Source organism: Thunnus thynnus, chromosome 4 (genome assembly GCF_963924715.1).
Source record: "Thunnus thynnus chromosome 4, fThuThy2.1, whole genome shotgun sequence".
NCBI classification, from domain to species: Eukaryota; Metazoa; Chordata; class Actinopteri; order Scombriformes; family Scombridae; genus Thunnus; species Thunnus thynnus.
Window position 1 is genome coordinate 1,126,106 of NC_089520.1, and position 17,049 is coordinate 1,143,154.

Consider the following 17,049-nt stretch of genomic DNA (forward strand, 5'->3'; position numbering starts at 1 on the left):
CATCTTCTCTCCAAGCAGCCGTCCCCTCAGCGTGTTTATTTATAAATTCATTAGAGCTGGAGAGATATTAGAAGCGACACCCTAGTTAATGCGGCGCCTAATTTGCCTATTTTATTACCTGGGAGTCCCGGATGGCATCCATCAGCCGTTTATTAGTCCCCTTTTTTTTTGCTGCCATAAACACAGCGCACTGACACTGTACTTATCACCGCAGTAGGAGGGAAGGAGGGTTGTAAAAATAAAAAAGAGAGGTGGTTTCACTTTACCTCATCAGACTATGGTGTGTAACTCTGGGAATGATAGCCGGTCTGAACCCATCCACAGAGCGATCAGTCACACAGAGGAAACATGTGGATATTCATGTTCAGTGATACAGTATCGCTGCCTGCAGAGGCCGTACTGTCTCCTCAGCAGCAGCCGGGCCTCCATTAATCTAAATAACTTGTCTTCTCTCCTTTAAATATTCGATTTGGTAAAACAAATCCTCCGCACAGCTCAGTCATAATCACCAAAACAGAGATTTTTCTCCATCAGACACACCAGCAATGACTGATCACCCTTTAAGGCTTCTCTCTCTCTCTCTCTCTCTCTCTCTCTCTCTCTCTCTCTCTCTCTCTCTCTCTCTCTCTTTTGTTTCAGCGCAGAAGTAAATCCAAAATTCAATGCTGAGTAATTCCAAAACAAGCATTTTAAAGAGAAGCTTAATGGCGTCCCCTGGGCTGCGGGATTGAGTCAAAGCGACATTAATATTTCACACGCTGGCGGTCTTTGTGTGAACTGGTGGTCATACTTTAAAAATTGAAGAGGCTGAAGCTCGATATCATGTCAAGATCAAGGACTTTGGAGAAGAGAAAGAGGAAGAAAAGAGAAGAAGAATCCTGCTGCAGGTTCTGTTGTTCATACTGAAGTTAACATGCGAGGGTTCAGTTGAGTTTGTGTCGGTTAGTTTAACACAAATCCCAAATATTAGTGCCAGTGAACTGTTTTTTTTTCTCCTAAACCTGTTTTTCTTGCTAAAAATGTATTTCTCAGTCGTCTGCATCCTCACTAGTCACAAAGGTGAAGCTGTAGTTTAATTAAAGGTGCAGTGTGCAGGATTTATTTATTTGTCACATGCAAACATTCAGACACAATCAGTGAAATGCAGTTTATTCAAACTGTTCAATAAAAATAGACTAAATAAGTAAAGAGTAGTAATAATTTTAAAAAGTAATAATAGTAATAATATATGTGTATGTGTGTGTGTGTGTGTGTGTGGGGGGGGGGGGGGGGGGGGGGGGGGGCTCCCTCTGTAGATATAAAAGGTTCATTCTAAGGCAACAAAAACACAACGATTTAAAGTGATTATAAACTAATTAAAACATACTTATGAATATTATATTCAGTTTCTGTCAAGTCTGTTCTTCTAGATGCCACTAAATTCTACACACTGGTCCTTTAAGGCTGTGCAAAGATGCTCCTGAGACAGTTCAGCACATTATAGGAGGGTGTAAGATGCAGGCAGGAACAGCGTACATGGAACGCCATAACCAAGTGGCTGGCATAGTGTACAGGAACATCTGCACTGAGTATGGGCTGGAAGTCCCAAGGTCACAGTGGAAAACACCTCCGCCAAGATCCTGTGGGACTTCCAGATCTAGACTGACAAACTGGTGATGGATAACCAACCGGACATCGTGTCGAGCAACAAACAACAGAAGAAGAAGGCAGCGGTGATAGACGTAGCGATCCCCAGCGACAGCAACATCAAGAGGAAGGAACACGAGAAGATCGAAAAATACCAAATGGAGCTAGAAAGGATGTGGGGAGTGAAGGCAACAGTGGTGCCAGTGGTAATGGGAGCACTGGGGGCTGTGACCCAGATTCCAGGTACAACATCTGAGGTCTCTGTCCAGAAGAGCGCAGTCCTAGGAACAGCTGAGATACTGTGCAGAACCCTCAAACTCCCAGAACTCTGGTAGAGGACCCGAGCTTGAGAAAGACCCCCCCCCCCCCCCCCCCATGGGAGGAGGGTGAGAGGGGATTTTTTCAGTTGCTCTTGTTTGAAGCGCTGCTCAGCAACACATCCAGCGTGTTGTTGTTCTCTAGCTGAAGTAACTAACAGTCAGATTTGTCCACAACGCTGTGATGTTGCAGCAGCTTTTAGAGACATCAGTGATTTGATGAACAGTTCTGATGTTAATCTGACTGTCAGCATTGATCCTGTAAGAAAACAGTAACTATAATAACAGTTTACTTTCAAAGCAAACCGGAGCTGCAGGTAGTTTTTTTTTTTGTTCGCTCTTCACTCAATCGCTCCACACGGCAAATAGCTGTGAGACATTATTCTCTCTCTCTCTCGCTATGTGCTGCCAACGCTGAGCTACAGATGCTACGAGGGGCCCCTGTCAGCACTCTCAACCTCTGAAGGAACAGAAAGCAAATATCTCACAGCATTTTTCTTCACAATCCTGCTGATTCAGAGATGATAAGAGCAGCTTCCTCGGGCTGTCTCTCTTTTCAAGAAGAAGCAGCAGGATAATAACCTGTGGTCAGAAATCACCTCTGAGAGCTCAGATCTCCTCCCTCACATGTGCACTCAACGTTTTATTTCACGCCCAATTAACCCAAACTGACCTGAGACTGAAAGTTTGTTTTTGTAATTAGTTTGAACTTTAAGGTCTAATTGTGTAGACATCTTTGGTTAAAGAGCATGAAATGAGTCCCGACTCAGATATTTAACTAACATTCCTTCTTCTCGGCCGTGTTTGTATCTCCTGCTGAAAGAGGTTTTTATTTATGTTCTCATTTATTTTTCATCAAAGCAGGAATGTGGAAGCTAAAAGTACATTTCTGTTCTGACAAAGTATCAAATATACGTTCAGTATCTTAGGAATTAGTTTTTATCTGAGACCAGATCAATGAAATCTGCTGCTTTTAGCCTCCACATAAAACTACTGACTGAGAGAATGATGAAAATGTGAAAATGACATTTCCAACCTGTCAGTTACGTTACTACTATATATCTATATATGTATATATTAGGGGTGTGCTCAAATACAAATATGTTATTCGGCAAAGCACAAATAGTGGGGTTTTTTTAACGAATATTTGTTTCATACAAATATTTAAAAAATGATTAGTTTTCAGGAAGAAAAATAAACTGTCGGTCGGTTACATCACTATCTCAGTGTCTCTCCTCTGCTCCGCTGTGACGTCTATCAGCAGGTCTCAATGAGGGGAGTCACATCCACCTGCTACATGACGCACATTTCCTAATTTGGACATTACTTTAATTTTCATCTTTAATTTTCTAAAATTAAAAGTGTAATAAAAAAAAACAGGATTTTTAAGCCTCTTTCCACTTTCATTCGAATACAAATACAAATACAAATAATTTTGCTGCCTCAACAAATACAGATACAAATACAAATACTGGGCTCTCTGCACATCCCTAGTATATATATATATATATTAGGGGTGACCCCGAATACAAATACATTATTCTGCAAAGCACAAATAGTGGGTTTTATACAAATATTTGTTTCATACAAATATTTAAAACGTTTGTTGGGGATGTTCCCCAGAGATAAAGCTGAACTACTGACACAAGCAAAGTGCTCCCAACAGATTCTCCATAACCAAAGTTAGGTTGTAAATAATAGGCAATAAATGAAAAGTGCAAAGCAATAATTGCCTTTGAAGTTCATCCCCACATGTTACAGGCTGTGCTGTCTGTGTGTTATGGGTGTATAAATAGGTAGAGGTCTGTCTGCAATGAGGTGATGAGTAAAGTTTTATCTCAGTAGTCAGCGCAGTCGTCTCTGATCTGAGACTCCAGTTCTAGAACCTATGTGGGGACCTCCTTCATAGGGTAGTTTATTCATGAACACTTATTGTAATACTTTAATTTTCTAAAATTAAAAGTGTCATAAAAACAAAAACAGGATTTTTAAGCCTCTTTCGACTTTTATTTGAATACAAATACAAATAATTTTGCTGCCTCAACAAATACAGATACAAATACAAATACTGGGCCATCTGCACATGATTGTATGAATATGTATAAATGCTGGTGTGAACTTGTGAAAGGTTAAAATGTTTAGTGACAGTCATAGAAATCCTGTTTGTGTGTCTGAACAGTGTTTTCCTGTAGTGACAGAGAAACAAATAACATCTGTTTATTGTGAAACAGATCCGGCCACGTCTGTCTGGCTGTAACCAGCAGACACAACAACTCCTAGAGGTCGGCGTGAAACAGATGAAGGAGGATTCGTCCTGCTGTTCGTACGTCTGTGTCCAGTGTGAGTGCTCTGAGTGTTAACAACAGTGTGACGGTACTGTACTGTAGAATCAGTTCTTTTCTCATTTAAGTGCAAGAGGTGAATTACCATGACAACGCTCTTAAATTTCTACACGTGTTTCCTAAAAGCAGAGCTCAAGAGCGAGTGCAGATGGGGCTGCAGATGATACTGAATATATTTTAAATAACTTTGCATATTTAATTGTTTTGTAAGCCGTGATGTTTGTTGAAAATACAAACATCTGAAAGAGGAAATGTTGTTAATGACACAAATACATGTTTTATACTTGAAATTCAGTATAAAAGTGAAGTTTTAATGTGCAGTAAACAGTCTCTAAGTCTTTATGATTCATGTTCCTGGAAGTCAGTTGGAGAAAGTAAAACTGTGATTGATTGATCAGCTGCTGGAGGCAGATGTGACTCTGAAGGTTTTCTATAAGCTTCATGAATATGAGTCACTCTGTCATCATCTCTGTATTAGACTGTAAACAGACAAACTGGCAGATCAATAGTTGAATTAATGTGTTGGTTCAGTTTTACTTCCTAATTTAAACATTGACATCATTGATTTTACATCAAATGTTACTTAACAAAGAATTTAAGACTTAAAACTGTAAAAACAAATGAAAACTTCAACAGGTCACAGTTTTAGCTTCAGCAGCTTGTGTTCAGGAGTCTTCAGGTACGACGCTTTTGGGAAAAACCTCTTAAGCTGAAGAAGGTTTGTAAAAACGGATTTAACGACCATCAAGGATCTGGTCTGTAACAGACGTGGACATCCAGCAGGATGAAGCCTCTTCATCTTCTGTAACGGGTATAGGATGGACCCAATAGCAGCACAAATGACACTGGTATAAACTTTGCAGTCTTTATTTCACACAATGTCAAGGCAATATTAGCACGGTCGGAGAAACACAGTTCTGATGAGTATGGCTCCACTGGAAATTGAACCCTGATCTTCCACTCCCACAGCGGACAAAGACCAGGGAACAGGCAGGCAGAACTCAGAGTCAGGGACAGAAGGCTGGTGGGTTTACCGGGGCAGAGACGAGGAGCGATGGTCGAAGACAAGCTGATCAGAAACCAGGAAGGCAGTCCAGTGAAGAAAGCAAGACGACTTAGCATAGTGGCATAGACAATCTGACAAAGAGGGAGTGGGCCGAGGCAGCTTATATACTGGCTTGATTGCAGATGATGAGCAGGTGGGAGCGCCAGGTGAAGGTGGTTGAACTAATGAGGGGTGTGGCAGAGCAGAGAGTGAGACTGAATGATTGGATAATTCCCACAGCAACAGGTTAGCGGGAGAGCAGACTCTGACATCTTCCTTCTCAGAGTCATGATTCAGTCACATCTGAACACAGACAGGAAATCATCTCTGATGTTCATCAACAACAAACCTCCATTAATCCACGTAGAAACCAGAGAAGCTGCAGAACCTGCCTGCAGTGATAGTTGTCTGAACATCATCATGTTACTGCTAACAGCTGATTCACATGACTTTTAACAGACTGTTTGACTAAATGTGAACAAATCAGGTGTGAAAACGTGTCTGAAAGAGAACAGCAGCTCCGACCTGCAGCTGATGTTACAGCAGCACATCTGATCAGTTTTATTGGCGTCTTTTATTTGTTTCTGTCGTCATAAAGGTAATTTCAGCTGTAATGATCACTGAGGTGGGGCTGAAAAATGAGCCTCATACGTAGAAGGGCTGGAGTCAAATCACTGAGCAGCAGGTGACTTTAGTGAGACTTTGATAATAAATGAGGAGAGCTGAGATCAATTTTACCCACAAAGTTGACTTTTAGTGTGTGTGTTTTTTTTTTTCTTCGCAGCAGCAGCCGTATCACGATGACACGACACTAATGCTGCTGCTGCAGTGATCCAGTTAGTTAAATCTGACTCAGAGAGAAGTTGTGAGAGAAGCCTGAGAAAACTTTAGATAAGAGAGAAACTCTTTCCTGCTAATCAGTCTCCTACCACCTGACTAATCACTGTGTGTGTGTGTGTGTGTGTGTGTGTGTGTGTGCAGGATTCTATCTTCAACGCCCTGCTGGAAATGAACGCTGTCTAATTATATTACCGCCGCCGTGTGTTAGTGTGTGTGTGTGTGTGTGTGTAGATGTGTGAACCTCCCAGAATCAATACATGCAGGATTACTCACAAATCTGTAGATAACCCAGAAAGACCTACACATACACACACACACACACACACACATATACACACTCACACAGACACACACAGACACACTTTTGGGGTATTTACACAGACTTGCATTCATTTCCTGGAGACCTACATTAACATTAACATTAACCACTGACCCAAAATTCAGCTTTTTATCAGTTGTGGACATGACTTTTACATCTTCTTTGATTGATAGTGTCAAGAATATTTAGGTGTAATAACAACATGTGCACACTGACCAGACTCTGGACACGACATAGTAAAGATGTAAAGATGAAAACCGATACAAGAGTCAGAGACTCGGCTGCATCTTCAAATAGTCCAGGGCATCCTCACACTGACAGAAACATCAGCACCACAGCGGAGTCATAAATGATGCAGACAACACCACAAACCTCGCTACTAATTTAACCGATAATTTCAACCTGCTGTATTTCCCATAAATGTGTTCACGTGTCTCTATGCATCGTGCTAACTTTGCACTAATGTCCAATCACAGAGCAGGAAATTTGGTCACGTGTGCCGCTAACGGCGAGCAGAAGCTAAAGATTCTTGAATCTGCAGATTCAAACAGTTTATTTTTAATTTCAGGGTCAGTTTTGGGTGGATTCACACCTCTGACTGACTTCTTCTCCATGGCAACAGCAGCCGGGGCTCGTGGGTATTGTAGTATGTTTTAGCCCACAGAATGACAGAAGAAAACAAAGTGTGTATAATTAAAACTGGTGTTCAGAACATATATATATATATATATATATCAGACATGTATTTGTCATACATGTAACCTATTGATCCCTCGTTAATATAAAAATATTGATTATCTTAAGCCAGCTCTGCCTGTCTATCTACCTGAGCCTTCTCCATTATAGACATATTTAACAACAATTACAGATTTAACACATGATGTAAAATATTAAATACATATTTAGAGATTTAATCCTTAAGATTTTCATGAACGCTGGGATGATGCTGCAAACCTTCAACACACTGTTATGTTCATGTCTGCGCTGATGTTCGGTGGCTGTTTGGTTTCATGTGAGCGTCTGGTTACTGATTTATCTGCTTATTATCCTTAAAAACCAAGAACACAGTTGGTGGTTAATGCAGAATATTTTTTCCTGGATATTGTTTTTTAAAAAGGAACCTGTTGCAGGGATAAAGAAGGTGAATACTGCCCCGGGGGGGGGATCTTATCATATCATTGTTCAAAAGGCAGCACAGTTCAATGATCAGGGCTTTTATCTGTGTGGAAGTATTTGGCGACTGTTTGTGTTAGCACAGTTAAAAGATTTGTAGGCGTCCTCTGTGCACCCTGGCAGCGCCGTGTCCTTTAATAATCTCCTAAAAAAACTCCAGCTCATAAATGTCAGGACACATTCTAACTGGCGAGTTGTGAAGAGTCATCAGATCGCTTCTAAATGTCACCGAGATTATTCAGAGAGCAATCGACACCGCTGTAAACTCTCATTAATTCCTTTCAAGCTTCTGTGACTCCACAGTTTTAAATCCGATCACTTCACGTTCAGAAGTATGATGATTACCTTTTACAAGAAGAAACAAAACTGGCAGACATGTTTTTGAGTTTTGAATGAGTAAAGATAGTTTAGTTTTGTTAATACAGACGCTGATTTTATCTTCCAACCATCTTTTTTTAGGTTTTCAAAGTAAAACTGATCCCGTTTGGAACAAAATTGTCAAAAACTGAAATATGTAACAACTGAAACTGTATCTCAGACTTTTTTCCCATATTTAGGAATAATATTGGATTCGCTCTCCTGTCATCTGTCAATCTGTTGATGCTGAAATATTATCTGACTCATAAATAAAAATAACTAAGTTTAATAATTTGTGCTCTTTGATTTAATGAGGTTTTATTTTGGTCTTGAACTAACATATGCTGATATACTTAAAGCACAACACAGTGTTATTATCTCCCTTGAACGTATCCTACAGGATTCCTGTTGATGTCATCCAGTTCATAGAAACTTCAGGTTATTCTGGTTAAACCAACAAGTTTGACCTCCTCTTCATTCAACACATCAGGAAGCGACTGATGTTACAGGAGAAATATCTTCTGTCTTTAAACTCCTGGATGTTTGAATGTGTCCGCTCCACCAGCTGCTGCTGTGTTCCAGTTCGTTTGCTGGTTTCTCTTTGGCAGGACGGAGGTTCGTCATCGGCTTCATGAGCCACACCTGGACCCGGCGTGGTCTGGTGTATAAAGCATGGCCTTCCACACATCCATACATGCATACACCACTGATTACTGACTTCCACCTTTTTTCCATTTTCATTTATAAGTTGTAAATCAAATTAAAGCTACAAGCAGCGACCTCACACTCTGGCCCGTCGGGATCAGATCATTTTGCTTTTTAAAAATGAGGGATATTTCTTACAAGTGTGGTGTGCTTTTATTTTGAAAGTTTGACTGATGTGTGTACTGTCAGGTGTGTAGAGACAATAAGTAACTGCAGCTGGACACAGAAAAATACTCATATATTTGAATGGAGAGTGTGAGTGAACCCACACCTTTTTGAACATTTACTGCTTCCACATAGTTTTAGATACAAACTTCATTTGAACTTTAACTGAGTCACCGTTCGAGTTATTACAAAGTTTTTAACAACTTTTTTTCAGCATAGTGTCATAAGTCATCTATTTAAGTTTGAAGCCGATACCATTAACGCCCTCAGAGGAGATAGTGTTTGTTTGGGGGCCAAAATTTGAGCAAAGTCTTATTTTGAAAGGCTAATTGCGGACTTCCTGTTTGATTTAGGTCAGGGGTGTCAGTGTATGTTTTCTAGGTCTTGATGAGACAAATAATTGACTTTTGGTTTGATCTCTCTACGACATTCCTACAGGCCGTGGTGGCCATTTTAGTTACATAAGTGGCGCTATAGAGCACATTTTGGCACTTTGAGGGTTAATTTTTACATTTCATCAAATTTTTCACCAGACCTGATGTGCGTGCCAAATTTGGTGAGTTTTTGAGCATGTTTAGGGGGTCAAATTTAGGTCTGAAGTGGCATAATAATAAAGAAAGAAAGAAAGAAAGAAAGACATGAAAAACAATAGGGTCCTCTTAGGCGAGGACGACTGTTTTACAGTAGTCTTCTGCCTTTTGGGCTCGGTCCCTAAATATTTGTCCACACTGGCAAACTTGTCTGGTCTTTCATATGTGTTGCAGCCTGTGAGCCGGGCTGTGACCCCTCTAAGAGAGAGGAACAGGCAAAAGAGATAAATCGAGAGAGAGAGAGAGCACTAATTAAGTGATTTTAAGTATATTAAATTATTAAATCAAGAGCACAAATGAGCTTTTTTTTCCCTCCGTGGCGCCTCCCAGGCTCAGTAAAATCAACTTCCTCTCTCACAGAACTTTTCTGTAGAGAAACTTCTCGTGTAATTTCGACTCTGTCTGTTCTGCTCGGTTCAGCGGTTTGACAACTACATTTAAGAACAAACTGCAAGTGATGCATACTGAAAAAATATTCCATATTTATGAAATGCGTCACCTTGTTGTGCTGTGATGAAGCTGCTGTCAGTGCAGCTCAGAGTAGAACAAATGCAGCTGCATCATATATATATATATATATATATATATATATATATATATATATATATATATATATATATATATATATATATGTACAGTGTTATCAGTGCTCCTCAGTATTAGTAATAGTATCCACAGATAATAATGATACACCAGATTCAGAAAGCCAGCATGGTGCAGCACCCTCACTGGCCAATTAAAATCTGGAGGCGACAACATGGGAAAAACTTCCTGCTCGCTATCGATGAGGAAACTGTAATCAGACAAGCACAGAATACTAAAGGACTCATCATGTGTTTTATACTCTGAGTAGGAGACGTTACAGAGCGTCTCCAGCTCTCCTTTGTGCCCACCTCCAGAAGACAGCTGTTTATTTACTATAACATATACCCAGTGCAGCCTGGTCTCATGTGAAATACTGTTGATTTAATTGGATATCTAATTTATGGACATTCCCTCACCTCTTTATTGTTTGAGTTGTTTTAAATATGTTCTGCCTCTTTACTGTGTTTTATCATTAGAGGAACAGTTGTCCTGTGATTATGCAGCTGTGTGCAACACTTGAGCCTAAGACAGATTCCCCCCCCCCCGGGGGACAATAAAATATGTCTCACCTTATCTTATCTCACATACTCAGCATAACTATAATACCAAAGCCAGTGTGTGTTCATGTAGGGAGCCTCCAGTAAATTATGTAGCCAGAAGAGAAACACTTACACATCCAGTTGTTAAAGGTCCCATCTCGTAGAAAGAGAGAGATTTCCATTTCTTTTTTGATGATAAAGCAGGTTTAGATGCTCTATAAATATTGTGAAAGTGTCAAAACGCTCAGTCCACGTAGAAATAAATGCACACAGCCCGTCTTCAGAAACTCTGCCTTTAAACAAGCCGTTTGGACGCCGACAAAATATGTTTTTTTGACTTTATTTTCTAATTTATGTGCAGTCGTGTCATTTCAGCTCAATGTGAGAGTCTCTACTGTGTTTTTCTGTCATTAACGGTCACACTAGTTTCTCTGCTCTGCTCTGTGTGTTTCACCGAGGGCGGGGCTTAACCCGGGTGCCACCGGGCGCGTGTGCGCCGCGTTCTGGCTCCGACACGGTTTTGCTCCGTGCTCTGCACAGCGCCCTATTCCACCGGGAGCGTGTCAGAAGCGGAGCGTCTTCACTGCGGGGAAGCCTTCTGCCGTTTAAAGTCAGTTGCACTCCTACTACAGTAATTACAGCAGCCTAGTCAAAGCTGATAAAGTCCCTTAAGGCTACCGTAATTACTGCAGTAGCAGGGCAACTAAACTGCTCAATTTTGTTTACTTATCTGGTTAATTAGGCTACATAGTTAAATGGTTTCTTTATTCATCTGTTTTAATTGTGTTTATTGTTGATATACGACCAGGAGTCTGCACGGGGTGTTTTATTTTGAAAATCAATCGGATGCTCAATGCTGTTTCTGTGTCTGACTTCCTGTCCAGCTCGATCTGCTCTGTGCTGCTTGACGCGGCCTCCGTAAAAAACTAGGTGCGCAGCGCACACGCATCCGGTGGAATTTAGGGGTCAGGAATCTACAAAGTTTCTCTTAGTTTCTATAGTCAAAGGGTAACAAATTCAAAAATAATTACACATTTCTTCTAATTAGGTGACCTAGTTTAAAACTCTCAGCTGTTTATATTCACAGCTGAGAGTTTTTCCTTTGAGTAAAAGTTGACAAGTTTTCTCAACTTCTGTCAAGCAGCTAATAATTGATGAGCTTAAAAAGACAAACAGACGGTCTGAAACATGATCACTGTCAGAGGAAATCACTCTGATGGTTCCAACAGTCTGACAGTAAAGACTGTGACTGACTGAAGATTCACTTTTACAAGAGAAAATGCTTCAAGGATGAAGTCTTACTCATGTTTCCAGCATTCTTCTTTAAGAAAAAACTATTAAATATCCATCATCCTTGTGTGGACGTGTAGGAAATCCAGCAGCAGTCTTACCTGCTTCTCTGGAGAGCTGCATGAAGGCGTCCACCCCCTTCTCCCCGTAGCTGCCCTCCGACGCCACCGTGGACACGTAGTTCCAGCCCATGGCCTTGACGATGTCCACCATGGCCTGAGCCTGGAAACTATCCGGAGGGACGACCCGAGAGAAGAAGTCGTACCTGCGGTCGTCGCTCAGCTCCGGGGCGGTGGATGCATAGCTGATCTGAGGGATCTGCAGGGAGACGCAGGAAAACGTTGTAGTTAGGACGGTGAGAAGAAGGATCAATCAGACGCTGTTACACAAAGTATGTAGATGTGCTTTATGTGTTTAAATGTAGTTAATAAATAGAAAGAGAAGCGTACATGGATTAGGAGACAAAAATGAATTAGGAAAGATCCTGACACTGTAGAAACTCCTGTCAGAAGTAGACATGATTTCAGTTTTAGGGTTCATGAGCCAAACAGGTTGAGAACCACTAAATTAATTAAAGCTGCAAGCAGCGACCTCGCACTCTGGCCCGTCGGGATCAGATCATTTTGCTTTTTAAAAATGAGGGATATTTCTTACAAGTGTGGTGTGCTTTTATTTTGAAAGTTTGATTGACGTGTACTGTCAGGTGTGTAGAGACAATAAGTAACTGCAGCTGGACACAGAAAAATACTCATATATTTGAATGGAGAGTGTGAGTGAACCCACACCTTTTTGAACATTTACTGCTTCCACATAGTTTTAGATACAAACTTCATTTGAACTTTAAATGAGTCACGAGACTTTGACCTACAAATCTTGAATTTACATGTGTTTTCTATCTTTTATTGTTTTTGAGATATTAGAGTGTGAGTTTTAAAGTCTTTTCTTGCTCCTCCTGTGATTTTATAATGAGTGTGTATTGCGGAATGTTTCACAGCACTGAGGGAGTGACATCACCAGGAGCAGTTGGAGAGGAGGATTTTAGAGTACGCTTCTTGTGAAATATCCTCATAAATCCCATGACTTTGGCCAAATCTTACATTAAAAATCATATTTTAGTAGGAAATTCCATGGAGAATCCATTGATACAGGTTTGAAAGTGGTCAGACTTATAGTTTAGACATCAGAAGCCTCTGTTTGACACAAAGTTCATGCCCATAGATTGCCTCCCCATTGTTTTACATTGTAAGGTGTGATGTGGCACTGCAACTTTCAGGGCTTATAAAATCCAAACCGTTCAAGTCATTAGAAAGTTTTTAACAACATTTTTTCAGCATAGTGTCAAAAGTCACCTATTGAAGGTTGAATCCGATACTATTAACACCCTCGGAGGAGATAGCGTTTGTTTGGGGGCCAAAATTGGGGCAAATCTTATTTTGAAAGGCTGATTGCAGACTTCCTGTTGGATTTAGGTCAAGGGTGTCAGCATATGATTTGTAGGTCTTGATGAGACGAATAATTGAGTTTTGGTTTGATCTCTCTACGACATTCCTACGGGCCGTGGCGGCCATTTTAGTTACATAAGTGATGCTAGAGAGCACATTTTGGCATTTTGGAGGTTTGGGGGTAATTTATACATTTTATCAAATTTTTAACCAGACCTGATGTGCGAAATTCGGTGAGTTTTTGAGCATGTTTAGGGTTTAAGTGGCGTAATAATAAAGAAAGAAAGAAACACACAAAAAACAATAGGGTCCTTGCAGAGGACTACTGTTTTACAGTAGTCCTCTGCCTTTTGGGCTCGGTCCCTAATTATTATTATTTATATAAGAATATGATGGATACCCAGGAGACATTTTACCCTGAGTGTAGCTTCACAGGCAGATCTAAGACAGTACAGCTGGGATGCTGAAGATGTTGGAGCATCAAAACACAAGAAGATTCAGTCACTCATCCATCTGTTCAGACTGTTTTATCCTTTATGATGCCTATTGGAGTTTCTATCTATCTATCTATCTATCTATCTATCTATCTATCTCTCTATATATATCTATCTATCTACAGGAAACAGGTCAGGAAAGGTTGATAAATTACCTTTAGCTTTAGCTATGGTTAGCTGTGTTAGCGTTCCAGCTGTTTTGTAATTCCTACAAAGTTTTTCAACTTTTCCTGAAAATGAGGCAGTGATTTCTATGTCATAATATTTCTTCTGTGGTAAAACAGATGTCAAAAAGAGAGAAAGAGAGATGCTGGTTTTGACTAATTTTTTTTAATCTAATGTGTAGTTACTGTGGTTTTTGCTTTGAAGGCAGAATTAAATGACAGCTACATTAAATATTCCTTTAATAATTTACATTCTAGTTGTGCATGAACATCAAAACATTGAATTTAACTGCAAATAACTAACACTGGTTTTGATATGAAGCCTCAAAATATGAAGCAATGTCTTTAAGTGATTAAACAGTAAATACAGTCAAGTTAAAGTAAACAGAGCTAATCTCTGTGAGCCTACTTTCATTATAAATATGGAGGTGATGGTGGATTCTCTCTGTTTGACAGATTGAAGGTGTTCGTGGTAATTACACCAAATCTGTGTGAGGTCAGGGGTCATTTGATCTCTGTCCATCAAGGTCCGCGTTAATGTGCAGTAACAATTAAATTCCTTCCCTCTGGAAAATCTGAGAAACTCTGAAAGTTGCATATCTCCCACTAGATGTTTCTTCCAATTAGCCTTTAATCTGTCGGGAGCTGATCTGCACTCACATTATTATGCATGTACGGGGTTAAAAGTTTGATGTTGTGGGTTAAAACACTCACAGCACATTCTTGTCAATCTACACTTCATTACTGCACACAGGACTCATTATTTTTAGTTTAGTGTTTTTGTATTTTTCATGAAAAGAAAAAAAGAATAAAACACACAGTTTGGAAGAAAATTGGATTTTAAAAATACCATCTTCAGCACAAACACTCAGAGGGACTCTAACACATAATCAGCTGCTCATTTGCACTTTCTTTTTATTTTTCCTTCAGTTTCTATTAAATGAAGAGACTTTCAGAGCTGTCAGCATCACAAGAGGACTTTATTTACTGGGAACTGTGGTGACCAGTGTCCTCCAGAGATTGTAACCAGAACTTTCTATCCATTGGTGTTGTGCAACCCTTCGTGTTTTGTGTATTACTTAGTTCTTCTACAACATGATCAAACCACAGATCTGGAGCTTCGTTTGGAGGATTTGTTGATAACAAAACAAACATACGATGTGATGACCGACCAACTAGAGACTCATCTCCACATTTGTTAGTCTGTGATCAAATCTTTCTCTGTTTTGTGTTTTGTTATTCTTGTTTTGCTTTGTTGTTAATTCCCAGAATGCTTTTTGTGAGCTTGTTTAGTGAAATAGCTTCATAAATGTAATCCTGCGCTCCAAATACCTCATTTAAAACAGCAGGAACAGTGTACTGACATTACTTAATGTCATTTAAAAAGACTGATTGCCATTAAAGTAAACATCTATTACAAGAAACTTAAAGGGCTTCTTGCGAGGAAATTTGATATTCTGCATAAAAAACAGGTGCAAAAATACAGTAAATGAGGTGAGGACAGTTACAGTCAGAGTCACTCAGCTCAACTGCAAAATAAAGCAAAGTATGATAATATGTGAAGGTTTTGTGCAGGGCTGCAGTGATGCTCAGCTGAACGCAGTGATGCAGCAGAGCTGCTGCTGCTTTAGCAGCCGTGTCCTTGAAATGCAGCTGAAATGTGTTTGAAGTTTTATGGCTTCTGACTCAAGATGTCACAAAGGCCACCTCATCTGGCCTGCAGGGATGGATGCACACACACACACACACACACACACACACACACACACACACACACAGCTGTAAAAACACACGTTTGGTCAAACAAACAAATATAAAATTGCTTTTATACAACATGAAAACCAACCTCACATAAACAGGATATTGAGTGAACATAATGTTGCACAAACCTGAGCACACAGAGAAGCATACAAACACATGAATATTCAGATGTGTGAGCACACACACACACACACACACACACACACACACACACATACAGTGTGTGGTTGTGTGTTTTGCTGAATCTGGCGTGGAGGCCTACGGCATGAAAACACAGTAAAACCTCAGGGAACAACCTGCTGTTCCTGCTCTATTCTGCACCATTATTCTGCTCAGGCCTCCTTCTGACACACACACACACACACACACACACACACACACACATACACACACACACACACACACACACACACACACACTCACACACACTCACTCACACACACACACACACACAGTAATCCAGGAATGTACATTTTGTGCAGGTTCATCACAGTTATTGGAAGCACTGACACTTTCTGTGGCCATTATATCGTCTCCCAGAGGAGAGAGAGAGACAGAGAGAGAGAGAGACAGAGAGAGAGAGAGAGACAGAGAGAGAGAGAGAGACAGAGAGAGAGAGAGATAGAGAGAGGTCATCTAACAGAGACACAAAGAAAGACTTTATAATCATATATAACTGTATATTTCCCAAATACTGCACTTAAAGCTACTATAAAACGTGAATATTTGGTTGATAAATTGTTTTTTTTTTCATTTGTTTGAAAAAAAGGGCCAATGAGATGTGGAATAAGCCTACAGTCAGAACATATGGTTTAATCATAAAGGAGTTTAGTACTGAGATGATGTGAAATGTAAAATCTGCCTGAAAGGAAAAGATCTCTGCGTCTGGATGAGACGATAACTTAATGTTTGGAAACAGGACGTTATGTTTGTACAGGAGATAAATGAAGTAGAAAATAAAACACATTTCATTTTGTTTTATGATTCCAGTTACAGACTAGTGAAACTAACAGTGATTATTTCCTTATTAAAGAAGGTGATCCCATGTGGGACGGATCATTTTTAATGGTATGACATGAAAATAAAAACATCATTGATTTATATAATCAACATTTCTCTCCCTCCACAGTCTGATGTGTCATCAGTGACTCTGCAGCTCCTCTCGGCTTTACGGAGCTTTATAGTGAGTTTCAGCTCGTTGTTTATCTGTCCGGCTGCAACTTTACTGTTCTGGTTCACTCTCAGCGTCTCATAGCGTCGTTTTCAGAGAGAAAAAGCTGTAAAAAGCTGCTGTA

General features: G+C 40.0%; 1 protein-coding gene across 2 annotated transcripts in view; it reads right to left on the reverse strand.

Moving 5' to 3' along the window:
• The window catches only part of grm7 (glutamate metabotropic receptor 7), a 324,109-nt gene that overhangs the window by 197,576 nt on the left and 109,484 nt on the right, over window positions 1-17,049 (reverse strand). For both annotated transcript variants that reach the window (XM_067586129.1, XM_067586128.1), the window contains exon 2: window positions 11,995-12,211. In XM_067586129.1, coding sequence (XP_067442230.1) covers window positions 11,995-12,211 — 217 coding nt within the window. The remainder of the gene's footprint in view (window positions 1-11,994; window positions 12,212-17,049) is intronic.